The sequence below is a fragment of the Carassius auratus genome, chromosome 45 (assembly GCF_003368295.1).
Source record: "Carassius auratus strain Wakin chromosome 45, ASM336829v1, whole genome shotgun sequence".
NCBI classification, from domain to species: domain Eukaryota; kingdom Metazoa; phylum Chordata; class Actinopteri; order Cypriniformes; family Cyprinidae; genus Carassius; species Carassius auratus.
The window spans coordinates 14,351,367-14,365,193 of record NC_039287.1 but is presented as its reverse complement, the minus strand read 5'-3'; the positions used below and the strand labels follow the sequence as shown (position 1 = coordinate 14,365,193).

Below are 13,827 nucleotides of genomic sequence, written 5' to 3'. Positions count from 1 at the left end.
AAGCGCATATTATATACAAGAACAGTATTTTTGGAAGTAAATATCATTATGGCCACTAGGTGGCAGTATAAAGACCGATTTGTCCGTTTACTTCAAACCGGTTAGACGTACAGTATGGTCTCTTGAGAGAGAGAGAGAAAAAAAGCCCTTGAGATGGCAAGTAATGACCTTGTTTGTCCACCTATAAAATAATCTTCAAGCACAGGAATTATCCTACAGATTACAAACACCACCAAATCAAAAGACATCAGAAAGGTCACATGCTGCGGAACCGTAGTAAATGAAGTGATTCAAGACTACAGCAAGCAAATTTAGTTGACCTTTTGGAAATAACATGCACACAGGAAAATCCATGGGCCAAAGATACTTTATTTCTGATGTTAAGCTCCATCTTCAACATTGCAGGACGTTTGAGATACAAAATCCTTCACACTGATGGAAGACTCGTCTAACTTTAGTGCCACTACCGTTTGGGTGGAGTGCATGTTCCTTGATGTAGTGAAGATACTGGAGGAAGGGAGGACTGGTGGAGGCAGGGACGGAGTTAAGTTAGGAGTCATGAAGTGTTCACTTCTGCTCAGGCATAAGGTCATCGATCGACTGGCTTGCCTCCAAGCGTTTCTCCATTTCTACAAGCAGCTTAACTCCATCCACCACCATCTGAACCAGCTCAACCTCAGAGAAGCCCAGACGGTCTGCGTTGGAGATGTCAAAGACACCACCTACTGCAGCGGTGTCCACTCCACCTGGACATGAGAGCAAGTTTAGGATTTGAGATGACATTCTGTACAGGTAACAAGTTATGGCTATGGTGACTATATACCTGTTCCACGCTTTTGGAGCCTCAGTCGCTTGAGGACCTCCCCAAACTTCTCATGCTTGCTGAGGTTAGGAAGTTTGACATGAACGCCACCACGCAACCCTGTGCCAAGGTTGGAGGGGCAGGTTAGGACGTAGCCCAAGTGCTCGTTCCACATGAACGCATGGCCCTTCTCTTTGAACAACTCCTCAATCTGAAAGAAACAGGTTTGGATTTAACGGTGTGCCAACACTGGGGCTACTGGCAATGTGGAAGGTCTCAGATTGCTTTTAAAAAAAAAGAAAAAAAAAAAAAAGAAAAGACCTTTGTGAGGCCTGTGCAGAAGCGAGTGAAGACTTCCTTCATGTTGCCACCTTTCTGCATGGAAATAACCCGAAGGTGGTCTTCCTCATTCACCCAGACCAGGAATGTCTTGTTGTCGTTGTGCCTATTAAGAGGATCAAGACGAGGAGGGGAATAAACATTAAAAAGGGATCGTTCACCAAAAAAGGAAAATTGACATTACTTACCCTCATGTCATTCCAAGGCACAAGACCTTTGTTCATCTTCAGAACACAGATTAAGATGAAATCCGAAAGCTTTCTGACCCTACACATACAAAGGAACTACCATGTTCAAGGTACAGAAAGGTAGTATGGACATTGTTAAAATAAGCCATGCGACATCAGTGGTTCGACCATCATTTTAAGCTTCAAGAACAATTTTGTCACTCCTGTGTCAGTCTCACTAGAGTACCACAAAGCACACGTTCATTCCTCTGCTTGCAAACAAGGGGTTCCATGTCAGAACACCTCTTGTGTATTTGTATTGACGGACACTGAAGAGAAGAAATTTTTGAATAAAGTCACTTTTGTTTTCTTTGCGCACAAAAAGTAATCTTGTAGCTTTATAAAATTACAGTTGAACCACTGATGCCTTTTTATTTTTATTTTTTTTACAATATCCTTACGATCTTTCTGGGCCTAGAACATTGTAGTTCCATTGACATCTCATGCATGGTCAGAAAGCTCTCAGATTTAAAATAAAATTTATATATATATATATATATATATATATAAAAACATACTGTACATACACATACACACACCTTAATGTGTTAAAAAAAAATTAATGAAGGTCTAATGGGTTTGGAATTACATGGGTGAATAAATGACCATTTTCATTTTTGGGTGGACTATATCCCTTTAATATAAAATCAGCACAAACACTTAAACTAATATTAGTTATGATGGCACCCAATGTATCCACTTTGTAATCAAATACAAATCTATAGAGTAGCATCAACATGGATATTTTCATCTAAAGTTGTAATACTCAAATGTAAAATAGTATTGCTACTACAACTATTTAAAAAAAATAAAAATAATAATAATAATAATAATAATAATAATAATAATAATAATAATAATACACACCTTAAAAAGAAACATGACTTTTCAAGTTGAAATTACCATAGAGAGAGAGATAAAAAAAAAAAAAAAAAACCCTCTTTATATGAACCGAAGAGTAATTGACCCAAAAGGCTAGGGGTGCTCCGATCACGTTTGGCCGATCGTTATATAGAGCCATTGTTAATTGAGAAGCTTCGCAAATCCACGTTCATTTTCAGCGTTTATTTGCGCATCTTCTCAGTTAACAATAGCTCTGTGTAGTAACAGTTGTCTATGTGACATCACGCAACTGATGGAATTAACCGCTGATTAGAGAACCGGCTTTACTGACGAGATGCGCATTAACGATCGGCCGAACATGATCGGAGCAGCCCTACAAAAGGCTGCTCTCACTCACCAGATCCCTCTGGCATCGGGCCAGTCACGTGCCATCCCAGAGGCCAGCAGCAGTGGGGACACAGGCTTATCAAACAGGAAGTGGTCATCAATCAGCTGCTGCTGCTCCTCGTCTGTCATGTCCTTGAGGGCATAGTACTTTCCTTTAAGATCACCATCAAGGGCTCCCAATGCTGTGAAAACCACAGGATAGATCACAACACAACTGCATCATTACAGAGTGGATGCTTCACTCATTTCCACCCACTTCTCTTGAACGACCAATCATGAATCATGTACATCCTATGAAAACAAGGGCATAGATGAGCGTACCCTCAACAGACAGACCCTCGATGGCCCGTCTCTCTCCACGGCTGCAGTGCGGAGGGAGGCAGAAACCACGGATGCTCCTGCCAGTTCGCACTCTGGAGCTCAAAACGTAGTTGGGGTCAAGGTCATCTCCACCCTATTAAAAAAAACACCACCAAATTAACAGCAGACCATTTTAAAAGGTTAAACCCAATTAGATGCACCAGACAGTCGAGGTGTACCTGGAGGTTGTCTGGGTTCAGGTCGGTCTTGTGCTTGTCTGTGGGTTTGTATCCCCCGTGGCGGTCCTCAATGATGGGGTCCAGAAGATCTTTGAACACTTCATACGTCTCCTCATCTCCAGCAACACAGCCCACTGTCATGATGAAAGGATGACCTGGAACACAAAAGATCAGCAGTTCTTCGATATGCCGTGGTGGTGACAATACAAAGAATATTTGGAAACTTTAACGCTAATGGCCCTCATGATTTTACACAAAGCACTATATAAGTGATTCATTCATTGAAAACAGATGGTCACAAGCAACTGCTTAATATAGCCACACGTCATGTTTATCGCATGGTTGGTCTTGCAGTAATCATGAGATTAAAGAACACAATTCCTCCTCTGTTGGGCTTCACCAATATTACACCTTAGATTGTTGTTGCAGCTTTCTCTCAGTTTTTGTGGAGTCAAATGCATGTGGGAAAATGGTGTAATGCACTGTCAGAAAAAAAGGTACTGTGGAGGTACAATTTTGTTCCTAGGGGAACAAAAAATATAATGGTACCTTTAAAGGTACACAGTAGGTCCTTATGGGTACAATTATGGTCCCAAAATGAGTTATAAAGGTACAACTTTTGAGATACAGATGTGAAAGGTTCATTTTTGTACCTTGGAATTACTTTATTTTTTTATATATATATATATATATATATATATATATATATATTTATTTTAAGTTTAGCCTCAATTAGAGTAGGCCTATGTGTTTTTCTTTTTTTTTTTTTTTTGTTTATTACTTTAATGTGCCTCAACTCATGATAGCATCAATACATATTACATTTCTTTAAATGTATAAAATACATTTTCAAACAGTGTACTTGTCCCCTACCTGTAAAATGAGATAGATATAAGATATAATAATAAAAAAAAAAAATAAAGCTAATGAAATTATTAAATTAAATCTTTTGAATAACTGTTAAGGTTTTTTTGTTGTTATTGTTGTTGTTGTAATATTATAGTAGTCAGAAAAGCTTTTTTTTATTAAATGTATTTTTATTAATTTAAAACTTTTAAATTTTGACCTTTGAATTATTACATTTTTAAGACGCTGAATGACATTTGGAATAAGGACAATGCGGAATGGCAAGATTTAATTATACTCAAGTAATTATATTCAAAACGTGCTCATGCAGACGTTACAGTTGATGTCGCTTTAAGAAAATTTCCCTCGCTTGGCTTGAGCCGTTCAGTTTAGGCGATTGATGCGGACGTTCTCTGACGGAACCTCGCACGGTTTTCAACGCGGAGTCTGTTTTGGAGTTAATATTTCTCAGGTAAATGCGGAATAATGTTATATAATCTTATTTATACACGTGGGACGCCATGTTCGGTTAATTTTGTTGAACTTGATGTTCCCCTGCTCTAGCCTGCTAAAAATGCTTGCGTCAGACTGGCTGGTGTAAGTTAACGTTCGTTGGCCTGCAGGATGGAGCTGACTAGAATGTCTACCGCTAACTTAATAAAGGAGTTAATACAATTTGGTATCGAAGTCACTGAAGAGGAGAGGAAAAAGTTTGAAGGTGAGTAACGTTATGCTGTTACATTTTTTAAAAGTTTGAAGTATGTACTTGAGGATTTTCCCGGTGATATCCGTGATCTTTTTTTTATCCGCCTCTCATACCTTGTTGCTTAAATAATAATAACTATGGCCACTACGGAATATATTTGCAATATTACCATTTGTACAGTAGCTACTTAGTGATTGACGTTTTACATTTTGAGGCAAATTTTCCCGCCTTTGCGAGTATGACAACATTTTGTAATGGGCAGCAGGAGAGTTGCCCAACGCACTCCTTATCACACAGACATTTTGTGTGTACTTAAGTGATTAAGTAAAAGGACAGCATCTGAGAGAATATTTATTCGTTACAAACATGACAGTAACGTTAATTTAAGATGTTTGTAAGCGGGGGAGGTGTCTCTCTCACTTTTAAAATGTTTTTTTCGGTAACGTGTGTTCACGGAGAGTCTTTTTATTCATATCCCAAATGAGGGAACGTGAACATCATGGATTAAGCGCTGAACACTCTAATGCAGGGATCTCCAACCCTGCTCCTGGAGAGCTACCGTCCTGCAGACTTCAGTTCCAGCCCTGCTCCAACACACCTGTCTGTAATTATCAAGTAGCCCTGAACACCTGCAGGACAGTAGCTCTCCAGGAGCAGGGTTGGAGACTAATGCATTGTGTTTTTACCCATACTTAATATATAGAATATCAATATATTTTATCCAGCAGTGTATTTGATTTCTTATCCAATTAATGTTAATAGGAAAAGCTTCAAAAACACTGGTTTAGTACATGCTTCAGTTTGATGGGTAATTAAATGATACTTCTTTTTTATGTTATAGACAATGATGTGGATGGAGAGACTGTTGACATCGGACTGACTGAGTCAATGATTTCATTCCTCTTTGAGGGATCATTTAAAAAACAAGCAAAATTTCATCGAAATGATGAAAGATTGATGAAGGAGATGAAGGAGACAGTGACATTAACTCTTGAACCTGTGCCTGTAGAAAGCCAGTCAAGAGCTGGAGCAAGGTAATTGCTGTTTAATAATATTTCATTTGTTTCAGAGAGCTATTCTTAAAGCAAATCTTAAAAGTAGCTAGGTTATTTCCCATGCATGCTTCTACATTTTGCTTTGCTGTACTTTTACTAGTGCTTAGTTTATTAATTTCTTGGATCTGCAACAATGTATTAGAGCTGCTCTAAAATTTCTGCCATTTTCTTTGTCAAAAATATCAACAGAAAATACAACTTGAGCAGATAAGATAACAGAAGCTTTTACATGGAGAGTGTACAGTCTCAGCCCAGTGTGCCCAGCATTTTTGGTGCATCACTATTTATGTTTACTATATAATTATTTATTGGGTTACCACAGTGTATGAATTGACAACTAAGATGATCAAGTAATGGGTATGGCACATATTTTAAATAAAACTTGATAAAATTCTGAAGTTAGTGTTTTTATTTGTTAATGTAATTATTTGTCTTTTCAGTATTGAAACCGTTACTTTACCGTATTTGTGCTATTTTATGTATACCTGCAACTCTGCAATGTCTAAATATTACTTTCTCTTTTGCCAATAGTAATATCAGCCCATCAACAGCTTTCCCTGCATTTTTTGAAGTTCCGAAGTAAATTTGAGCGGACACCTTTGGCTGAAGTTGAAGAAGTGAAAAGACTTAAACAGAAATTTGGTCATTCAAAAAAGTCTCTGCAACCTGAAGAAAGCAGTTGCAAAGAAATTACAAGGCCTTTGGTGAGAGCATATTTTTATAATATTAATATTTCTACACTTGTTACCAGTGTATTGTTCTCAAATTAAAGGGTTAGTTCAACGAAAAATGAAAATGATGTCATTAATGACTCACCCTCATGTCGTTCCAAACCCGTGAGACCTCTGTTTATCTTCAGGACACGGTTTAAGATATTTTAGATTTAGTCCGAGAGCTTTCTGTCCCTCCATTGAAGCTGTGTGTACGGTATACTGTCCATGTTCAGAAAGGTAAGAAAAACATCATCAAAGTAGCCCATGTGACATCAGAGGGTCAGTTAGAATTTTTTGAAGCATCGAAAATACATTTTGGTCCAAAAATAACAAAAATTACGACTTTATTCAGCATTGTCTTCTCTTCCGGGTCCGTTGTGAGCGCGTTCACGACGCTGTTGACTTGTTTTCTGGTGCACCCAGTAACAAAGAAAACATGTCAGCAGCGTCATAACGTCAACTGTCACAGCAGTCAGTCGCACTCACAACGGACCCGAAAGAACAGAGAATCCTGAATAAAGTCGTAGTTTTTGCTATTGTTGGACCAAAATGTATTTTCGATGTTTCAGAAAAAAATACATGGGTGCACCAGAAAACAAATCAACAGCGTCGTGAACGCGCTCACAACGGACCCGGAAGAGAAGACAATGCTGAATAAAGTCGTAATTTTTGTTATTTTTGGACCAAAATGTATTTTCGATGCTTCAAAAAATTCTAACTGACCCTCTGATGTCACATGGGCTACTTTGATGATGTTTTTCTTACCTTTCTGAACATGGACAGTAGACCGTACACACAGCTTCAATGGAGGGACTGAGAGCTCTCGGACTAAATCTAAAATATCTTAAACTGTGTCCTGAAGATAAACAGAGGTCTCACGGGTTTGGAACGACATGAGGGTGAGTCATTAATGACATAATTTTCATTTTTGGGAGAACTAACCCTTTAAGTGACAAGATGCAAAAAGTTTCATTATTCTCCGGCCCAAAATTAAAAATAACTAGGAATGCACCAAAATAAAAGTTCTTGGCCAAAACAGAAAATTCTAGATGCACAGAAATTTCCTGTCAGCGTGTTATTTCGTGGAGCGACACACAAGTGGAATACATTTTTATGGAGCAAAATATTGAGTGGAGCATCACACTGTTCGGTGACAGCAGCTAGACAGAGAGTGAAACCTGTGTACATGTTCAGCTCATATTTTTGGCCATTTTCTCTTTTGGCCAAAAAATGAAAATTGCATTTTTGGCCAATAATTTTCAGCACAGAAATTTCGGTGCATCTCTAGAAATAAAATTCTATCTGTTTTGTTTTTGTCTATGCACAAGGAGATTAATGCTGTTGGAGAGGATGCTACATCAATAGAGGGACATGTGAAAGTCCTGCAGGACCAATATAGAAGGACACAGCCAGAGACTCACATTGTTAAAGATCGAATGAGGAGGACCTTTGCCTGGAGGCGGCAGGAGATTACTATTGGTATGACTGTTGAAGATGTCGTCAACAAATATCCATTCTTGAAGAGTCCATCAGGGGTTAGTGTGCAAATTATAATTATGAAATTACAAAATCTCATTAACATGTAACACACTAAAACTGTATACAATTCTCTGATTTAGTTATGCTTGTCTTTCAATTAACTGCAGCTTTATCAAGAAATTGGTTTCCTGTATAAATGTGTTCAACTGAGCCGCCATTTTCAAGAACATTTTGGACACATTACATCCAGCATGCTACGGCTCGCTCAAGGGAAATCCCCTCTAGCAAAGCTGCACAAAGAAGCTAGAGAAGAATCTCTCTGTGAAGACCATCTTGGTAATTGACTCCTAAACTCTATTTAGCACTTTATTAAGCCTATTAAATTCTTGCCTTTTGATAGATTTTTACATATTTGTTTGTGTATCACATTTTATGTTCCAGGAATTGATTTTAAAGCAGCACTTCTCATGTTGCCAGCCTTGTTCAGAGAGAAACTTGAACATTTCATTGTGCTTGGAGAGGTGCGTATATAGTTTTAAATTTCTCTGCAATCCTTAAACTGTATTTTGGCAAAATGCAAATGAGTGAAAATTAATTATCTTAGTCTTTATGCATGTCAATTTTTCTCTCCATCAGTTAAGTCAACTGCTGAGAAAATTTTACTGATACAGAATCTGTTTTGTGCTTTGTCATTTAGAGTGAACCATCCTCACCATATCCTACTGTTCAAGTACAGGAGACCACTGACTGGAAAACTGTGTTTACAAGAAGAGTCAGTGCAGTCTTCAAAGTTGATGGGATCGAAATCTGCCAGGCAAATCTTTGCGTTCTTTATGGTGTTTAAGATTTGAAGGAAAACATCAATATTTTAAACAGGTTGCCAGCACGTGTAGAAATTTTGTTAACATTTCATTCACTTTAAGTAATCGACATCAACACAGACAATGTTGGGAATTGTCTTCTGTTAATATGTTGGGGGAATATGAGAGAGTTGCTGGATGTTGTGTGAGCACACCATTTCGATCTTTGCCTGTGGCTCTACAGCATTCAGTGAAAGCAAATAAGAAGTACAGCCATGTCAATTTTGAAGGCAAACAACTTCAACGAGTAACAGAAGTAGTGCTTAATGATGTCAAATACTGTGTTAAAGATGTTTACTGTGGGTCATCTGCATGCAGAAGCTGTTCCACTGTTTTTTCAGATTGAGTACATTGTTAACATAGACACAGACTGGTTATCGTGTGGCAAGCTTTTAATTCCGGTTTCTTTTTGTCGTCATTTTTATTCATACTGTGTGAAATGTGAGAATGAATGGACTGTCCTCTTGCCAGGTGAAGAGGTTGATTACCAGGCATTAGACACGTACCACGTTGATGACAAGTTATTTATTAGCACAAGATACACTTGCTGAAGACAAACTGCTGCAAACGTCAAAATGTGCAGTTCTTGATGTAGCCTGTGTAATAAGGCTGTTTTACTTGTTTGATGAGTTTTTCTGAATTTTTTATTGAATAGCTAGTTTTTTCTTGACATGCTTGCTGTTGTGAGATGTAATGAAATCTTTTTAAAAGAACATTTCTAAATAAAATTGTCTATTTGTTAGCCAAGGTATTTATTTATTTATGCATGCACACAGACACCAAAATAATCAAAATGGTTAGACCGTATCCTGAGGATGCTTTTAATAAGGTATAATTTTTTTTTTGTCTTCTTTGCAAAATTGTTCCTTGGGGTACAAAATTGCCCCTTAAATGGTACAAAGATGGAAGGTACAATTTTGTACCTCAGACTAGAGGTACAAAATTGTACCCTTCAGGGTACCACCCCAGCGACGGCCACTTGTACCTTAAAAGGTACAGTTTTGTACCTTTCTTTCTGAGAGTGTGGGGTTGGGCCAGTAGACGATGCCATAGCTCAGAACCAATGGCTGACAGACATCACAATGTTGAGCACGGACAGACGAGCGTGACATACGCAGTGTCAGCTACTTGAGTCACTCAGCCTCAACATTCACCCAGTACAACCCCCCCACCCCACCCCACTGCGATGTCATCGTCCATCTCAATATTTCACTGTAGACATCGTCCGATGCAAATTTTTTAGACGTCGCCTGCATCACATGCATTATCCAGCAAGATTACATCAGCAGTCACGAGGAAGCAAGTGATGCAAATCATGGATGCAAATCAGAATTCAGAAGCAGAGTGCAATTAGGTTCAGGACCTCATTTTGCACCCATCAGGCCCAAGAATGCTTAGAACGGTCAGTGCACGCTTTTTGGAAGCACTTATATCTGTACAAGAGTCCCCATACTCCATAGTAGAGATGGAGACTTGGAAATGGAAAGCTTATTTGGGCTCAATTAACTGCTTTAATTACAGCACAGCCAGGGACCATGATATTACTTGCTCAATTTATTTTTCCAAAGACCAGCCAACTAGAAATTCACTCAACTTGTGCCATTCTTTTTAATTTACTTTGTCAACATGCAATTGGTTTTAGAATTCGTAAATGCGCCAATTATTTCTACTATATTGGAGTCTGAAAATGTGCATTTGTTCTTTATTCATGGTAGATCTTGGTGGGTGGCTGCAGGTGGTTTTAGGGGGAGGGGCATTCTCGTTCTAGAGTGCATATGATTGGACAAAAATATAGAGTAGGCTAGTGCAGTGCAGGATGAGTCATTTGGACGCTGACATTCAAAAGTAAACTAGCATTTAGAAGAGCTCGGCGCTAACAGGACACATGAACTAAAAGCCGCGAAGCTCAAATTTGCAAATCAAATCCTTGGATATTTCGTCACCCTGCACCCTGAACATCGGTCACTTACCTGGGTTGTCCACTCCGGTCTGAATGACGTCATCCACGGTAAATCCGCTCGGGGTCTGTTTGTCCCGCAGGTTTTCGTACATCTCGAGCGTCAGCACCTTCGCCATGTGGTTGTTGTGCTTGCTGAGGTCGGGATACTCCTGCTCCGCGGTGTAGTTCATCTTCAGCTGATTGTGAGTGTTACCGAAAGGCATGATTGAGACAACCTGGTGCAGATATTTGCAAACAAGAACATATTAAAGCCAAGTTCAAATCCGATTCAAGCACGAGCACAAAGCCAGCCCCTCAGCTGCATTAAAAATGACGTAACATTAAAGCTACTTTTCCACAGCGGAGGAATTCTTCGTTACAGCCACAAACTAAACGGTCGTGGTATGACGACATGTTCTCGATGATGTCATGCTGGCAGTAAAGATGATGGAATGTGGAGCGCGCGTCCGATAAATGACGCGTCATTGCAAAATGCATTCAGATGCATACAGACATGAATATTATTATGCACGTTACGCAAGGTCTTGTATGGGAATCATTTATTCTCTGAAGCATGCGAATGCGTAATGCGCAACCTCTCCGAAGACCTTGCAGAAAAGGAGGCTGACTGGAAGGTCGTTGCTGATGTTTGGGACAAAAGCACCTTGTCATGCACGTATTCGCGATCTTTTGGCCAGCATATCATTTAAAGCGTTTAAATGTCTTTGTATTGACATAAGATCACGACACGTTTAAATAGTTCAGGTAAACAAACAGCGCATTGCAGATTGCCATCGGAGTTTAAATACGCAATTTATGTTTGAATGTCGATGCATTCCTGATCATACTTTAATCATTAATACACCACACAAATGTATGATTTTGTAAATTGACCTGGTAGTGTCCTCAGATGATATTTTCCGACTATTATAATAATAAAGGCTTGATTTAATAATCTCAAACAAAATCCATACCTTATACTGATTTTCTTTGGGAAAGCGGGATTAATCCTTCCTAAAGTCCACCAGAACTCACACAAAAGACTGATAATGGTGTCCAGAAATAAGCGGCTTTGTTTGGGGTTTTTATATCAAGCCCGAGCCCTCCTCTGATTGGACGCTATTTGAGTCCATTCATTCTATTGGACAGGGCGTCGCATCACATCCACAGCATCCAGTATTTGCTTACATTGATCACATGATCATTTTTCCTTGACGGCTCTCCTTGTCATGATTGACAACAAAATTTAACAATGTTGAATTCGTTCACCTGCATTTATCGGACTCTTGTCTAGCACAAACCTAAACTAAACAAGAATAAGTCAGTAAGATTCAAAGTAAGTTTATTTTATTTATATTATTAGTGTTATATCCTGTCTTCACAGACCCCCTGGATTACTTTGAGGGGCCCCCATAATCTATGGCTTATTGTTCTGGCCGAATAATGCGAATTCGAATAATTTATTATTCATTTATTTCTGGCTTAATTTTGTCTTCCTGTAGATTGCCTTGAAACAAAACACTGTTTATGCAAGTGTTTCTTTTTACTGTCTCTTTTAAAGCAATCTCTATGCTCTGTTATGTGATACATTTGGCTTTATCCATATACAAATGAATATGAATTAACAAAATGCTTCAGTCTTTAAACAAAGTAAAGAAATCTGCTATGTCTCACCTGTCCACCAAACGTCTTTACTTTTGGTATTTTGTATTTAGCAAATATAATTATTTCTATAACTACTTCTTTCAAAAACATAAAGAAAATCATACTGTTCCCACACTTTGTTATCTGCAGTATAGCTGTAGTATTGTGTAAGAATTTAGCATGAAGATGTTACCAGAATTTGGACCTTTGCAGCTTGTTTTAGACAGGCTTCTCTATATATTGCTAATGATAACCTTCTGGATTTCCTGGATTTAAAGGACCACCTGCTGTGAAGGAAATGATATACTGCTCCTGTAAGTGTGAGGTTGTTTCCGTTGTTAGTCTGAGCTATGTTTTTACTAGAAACACAGCTTTAACTGTAGTCTTCTGTGTACAGTAAGCTCACCTTGGAGCTTAACTTTGGGCTCAAGGAGAGACATCCATGCTGAGAAGATAATGTCATCTCCACACTGCTTGACTTCTAGTGTTCTTCAATGCTGTTTGTGCTGCCTCTACCTCTTGCTTTGTCAGAAATCACATAATGTATTGCTGTATGTGTGCTTGCTAACCTGTATCTTTCTGTTTCTCTCTAGTATCTCAGAAGGCTCAGCCCGACTGAACCCTTTTTGTGATTGATTGACTCTCATTGAAGGTACGACACAGATTTTGCATGATGTTTTGTGTTCAATTTAGCATTAGCATTAGCGTAACAACTGGTATGTTTTCACATTGAATAACCGGTATGAGTTTTCACATTGAAATATTATTTTAAATATTTTACAAATTCTTTTACAAAAAATGATTTGAGGTAAGAGAGAATTCGTTTCAGTATGCATCTGATGAATATCATGATGGGGGTGTTTTTCCCCCTCAACCCTGCAGACTTTTTTTCTCCCCGGTTCAAGGAGTGCAACGTAGTGTGCCCCAAACACATTTTGACATGATGAGACAAACGCTGATGTCATAGAGGTTCTAGGGCAGAATATTTTGCCCTTAGCTCACTCGTTTTTATAGATACAAAGCATTGGGCAGAATACTGATAGATAAAAACAGCACTGCATGTATGCCAAACCAGAACAAAGCAGCAGCTATAACAGCATGTAATGCTAATTGTCACATTGAGAAGTTCACAAAACACTACTAGAACAATGAAGTCCTTTTCAGGGATCATTTTGTTTTACTCAGAAGAGCTAACAGCCTATATACAGTAAGTCTATCTCCATAGCAGTGTTATCTGTCAAGCCCTCCTGACAGGGAGCTGTCAAAATCACCTCTTCCCTCTCTTCAAATGTTTCATTTGCATTGCTCTTGGGAGCATTTAATCCTTTCTTTCTTCCCTCCTCCTCAATTGCCTTTTTGAAGCTCTGTGTAGAGGCCAAATAAGCACTATTTAATGAGCGCAGACAGAAAACCAAAACGTATTCAAATGTAATCAAATCTAGTACTCG

The 13,827-nt window shown here is 38.6% G+C and overlaps 1 protein-coding gene and 1 long non-coding RNA gene across 2 annotated transcripts; one reads left to right on the top strand and one right to left on the bottom strand.

Annotated features, from left to right (window-relative positions):
• Positions 1-349: 349 nt before the first annotated feature.
• Positions 350-11,822, bottom strand: LOC113063356 (creatine kinase B-type-like). Its single transcript, XM_026233671.1, has 8 exons — positions 11,710-11,822; positions 10,767-10,971; positions 3,138-3,292; positions 2,920-3,052; positions 2,609-2,780; positions 1,124-1,247; positions 824-1,013; positions 350-746 (listed from the first exon to the last, which is right to left on the bottom strand). The coding sequence occupies exons 2-8, from the start codon at positions 10,957-10,959 to the stop codon at positions 568-570; spliced, it is 1,146 nt and encodes a 381-aa protein (XP_026089456.1). The 5' UTR covers positions 10,960-10,971; positions 11,710-11,822; the 3' UTR covers positions 350-567.
• LOC113063357 (uncharacterized) lies at positions 4,321-9,538 on the top strand. Its single transcript, XR_003278679.1, has 8 exons — positions 4,321-4,455; positions 4,548-4,701; positions 5,531-5,723; positions 6,276-6,448; positions 7,786-7,992; positions 8,104-8,272; positions 8,378-8,457; positions 8,634-9,538. It is a non-coding gene; the product is annotated as an uncharacterized LOC113063357 (long non-coding RNA).
• Positions 11,823-13,827: the final 2,005 nt, after the last annotated feature.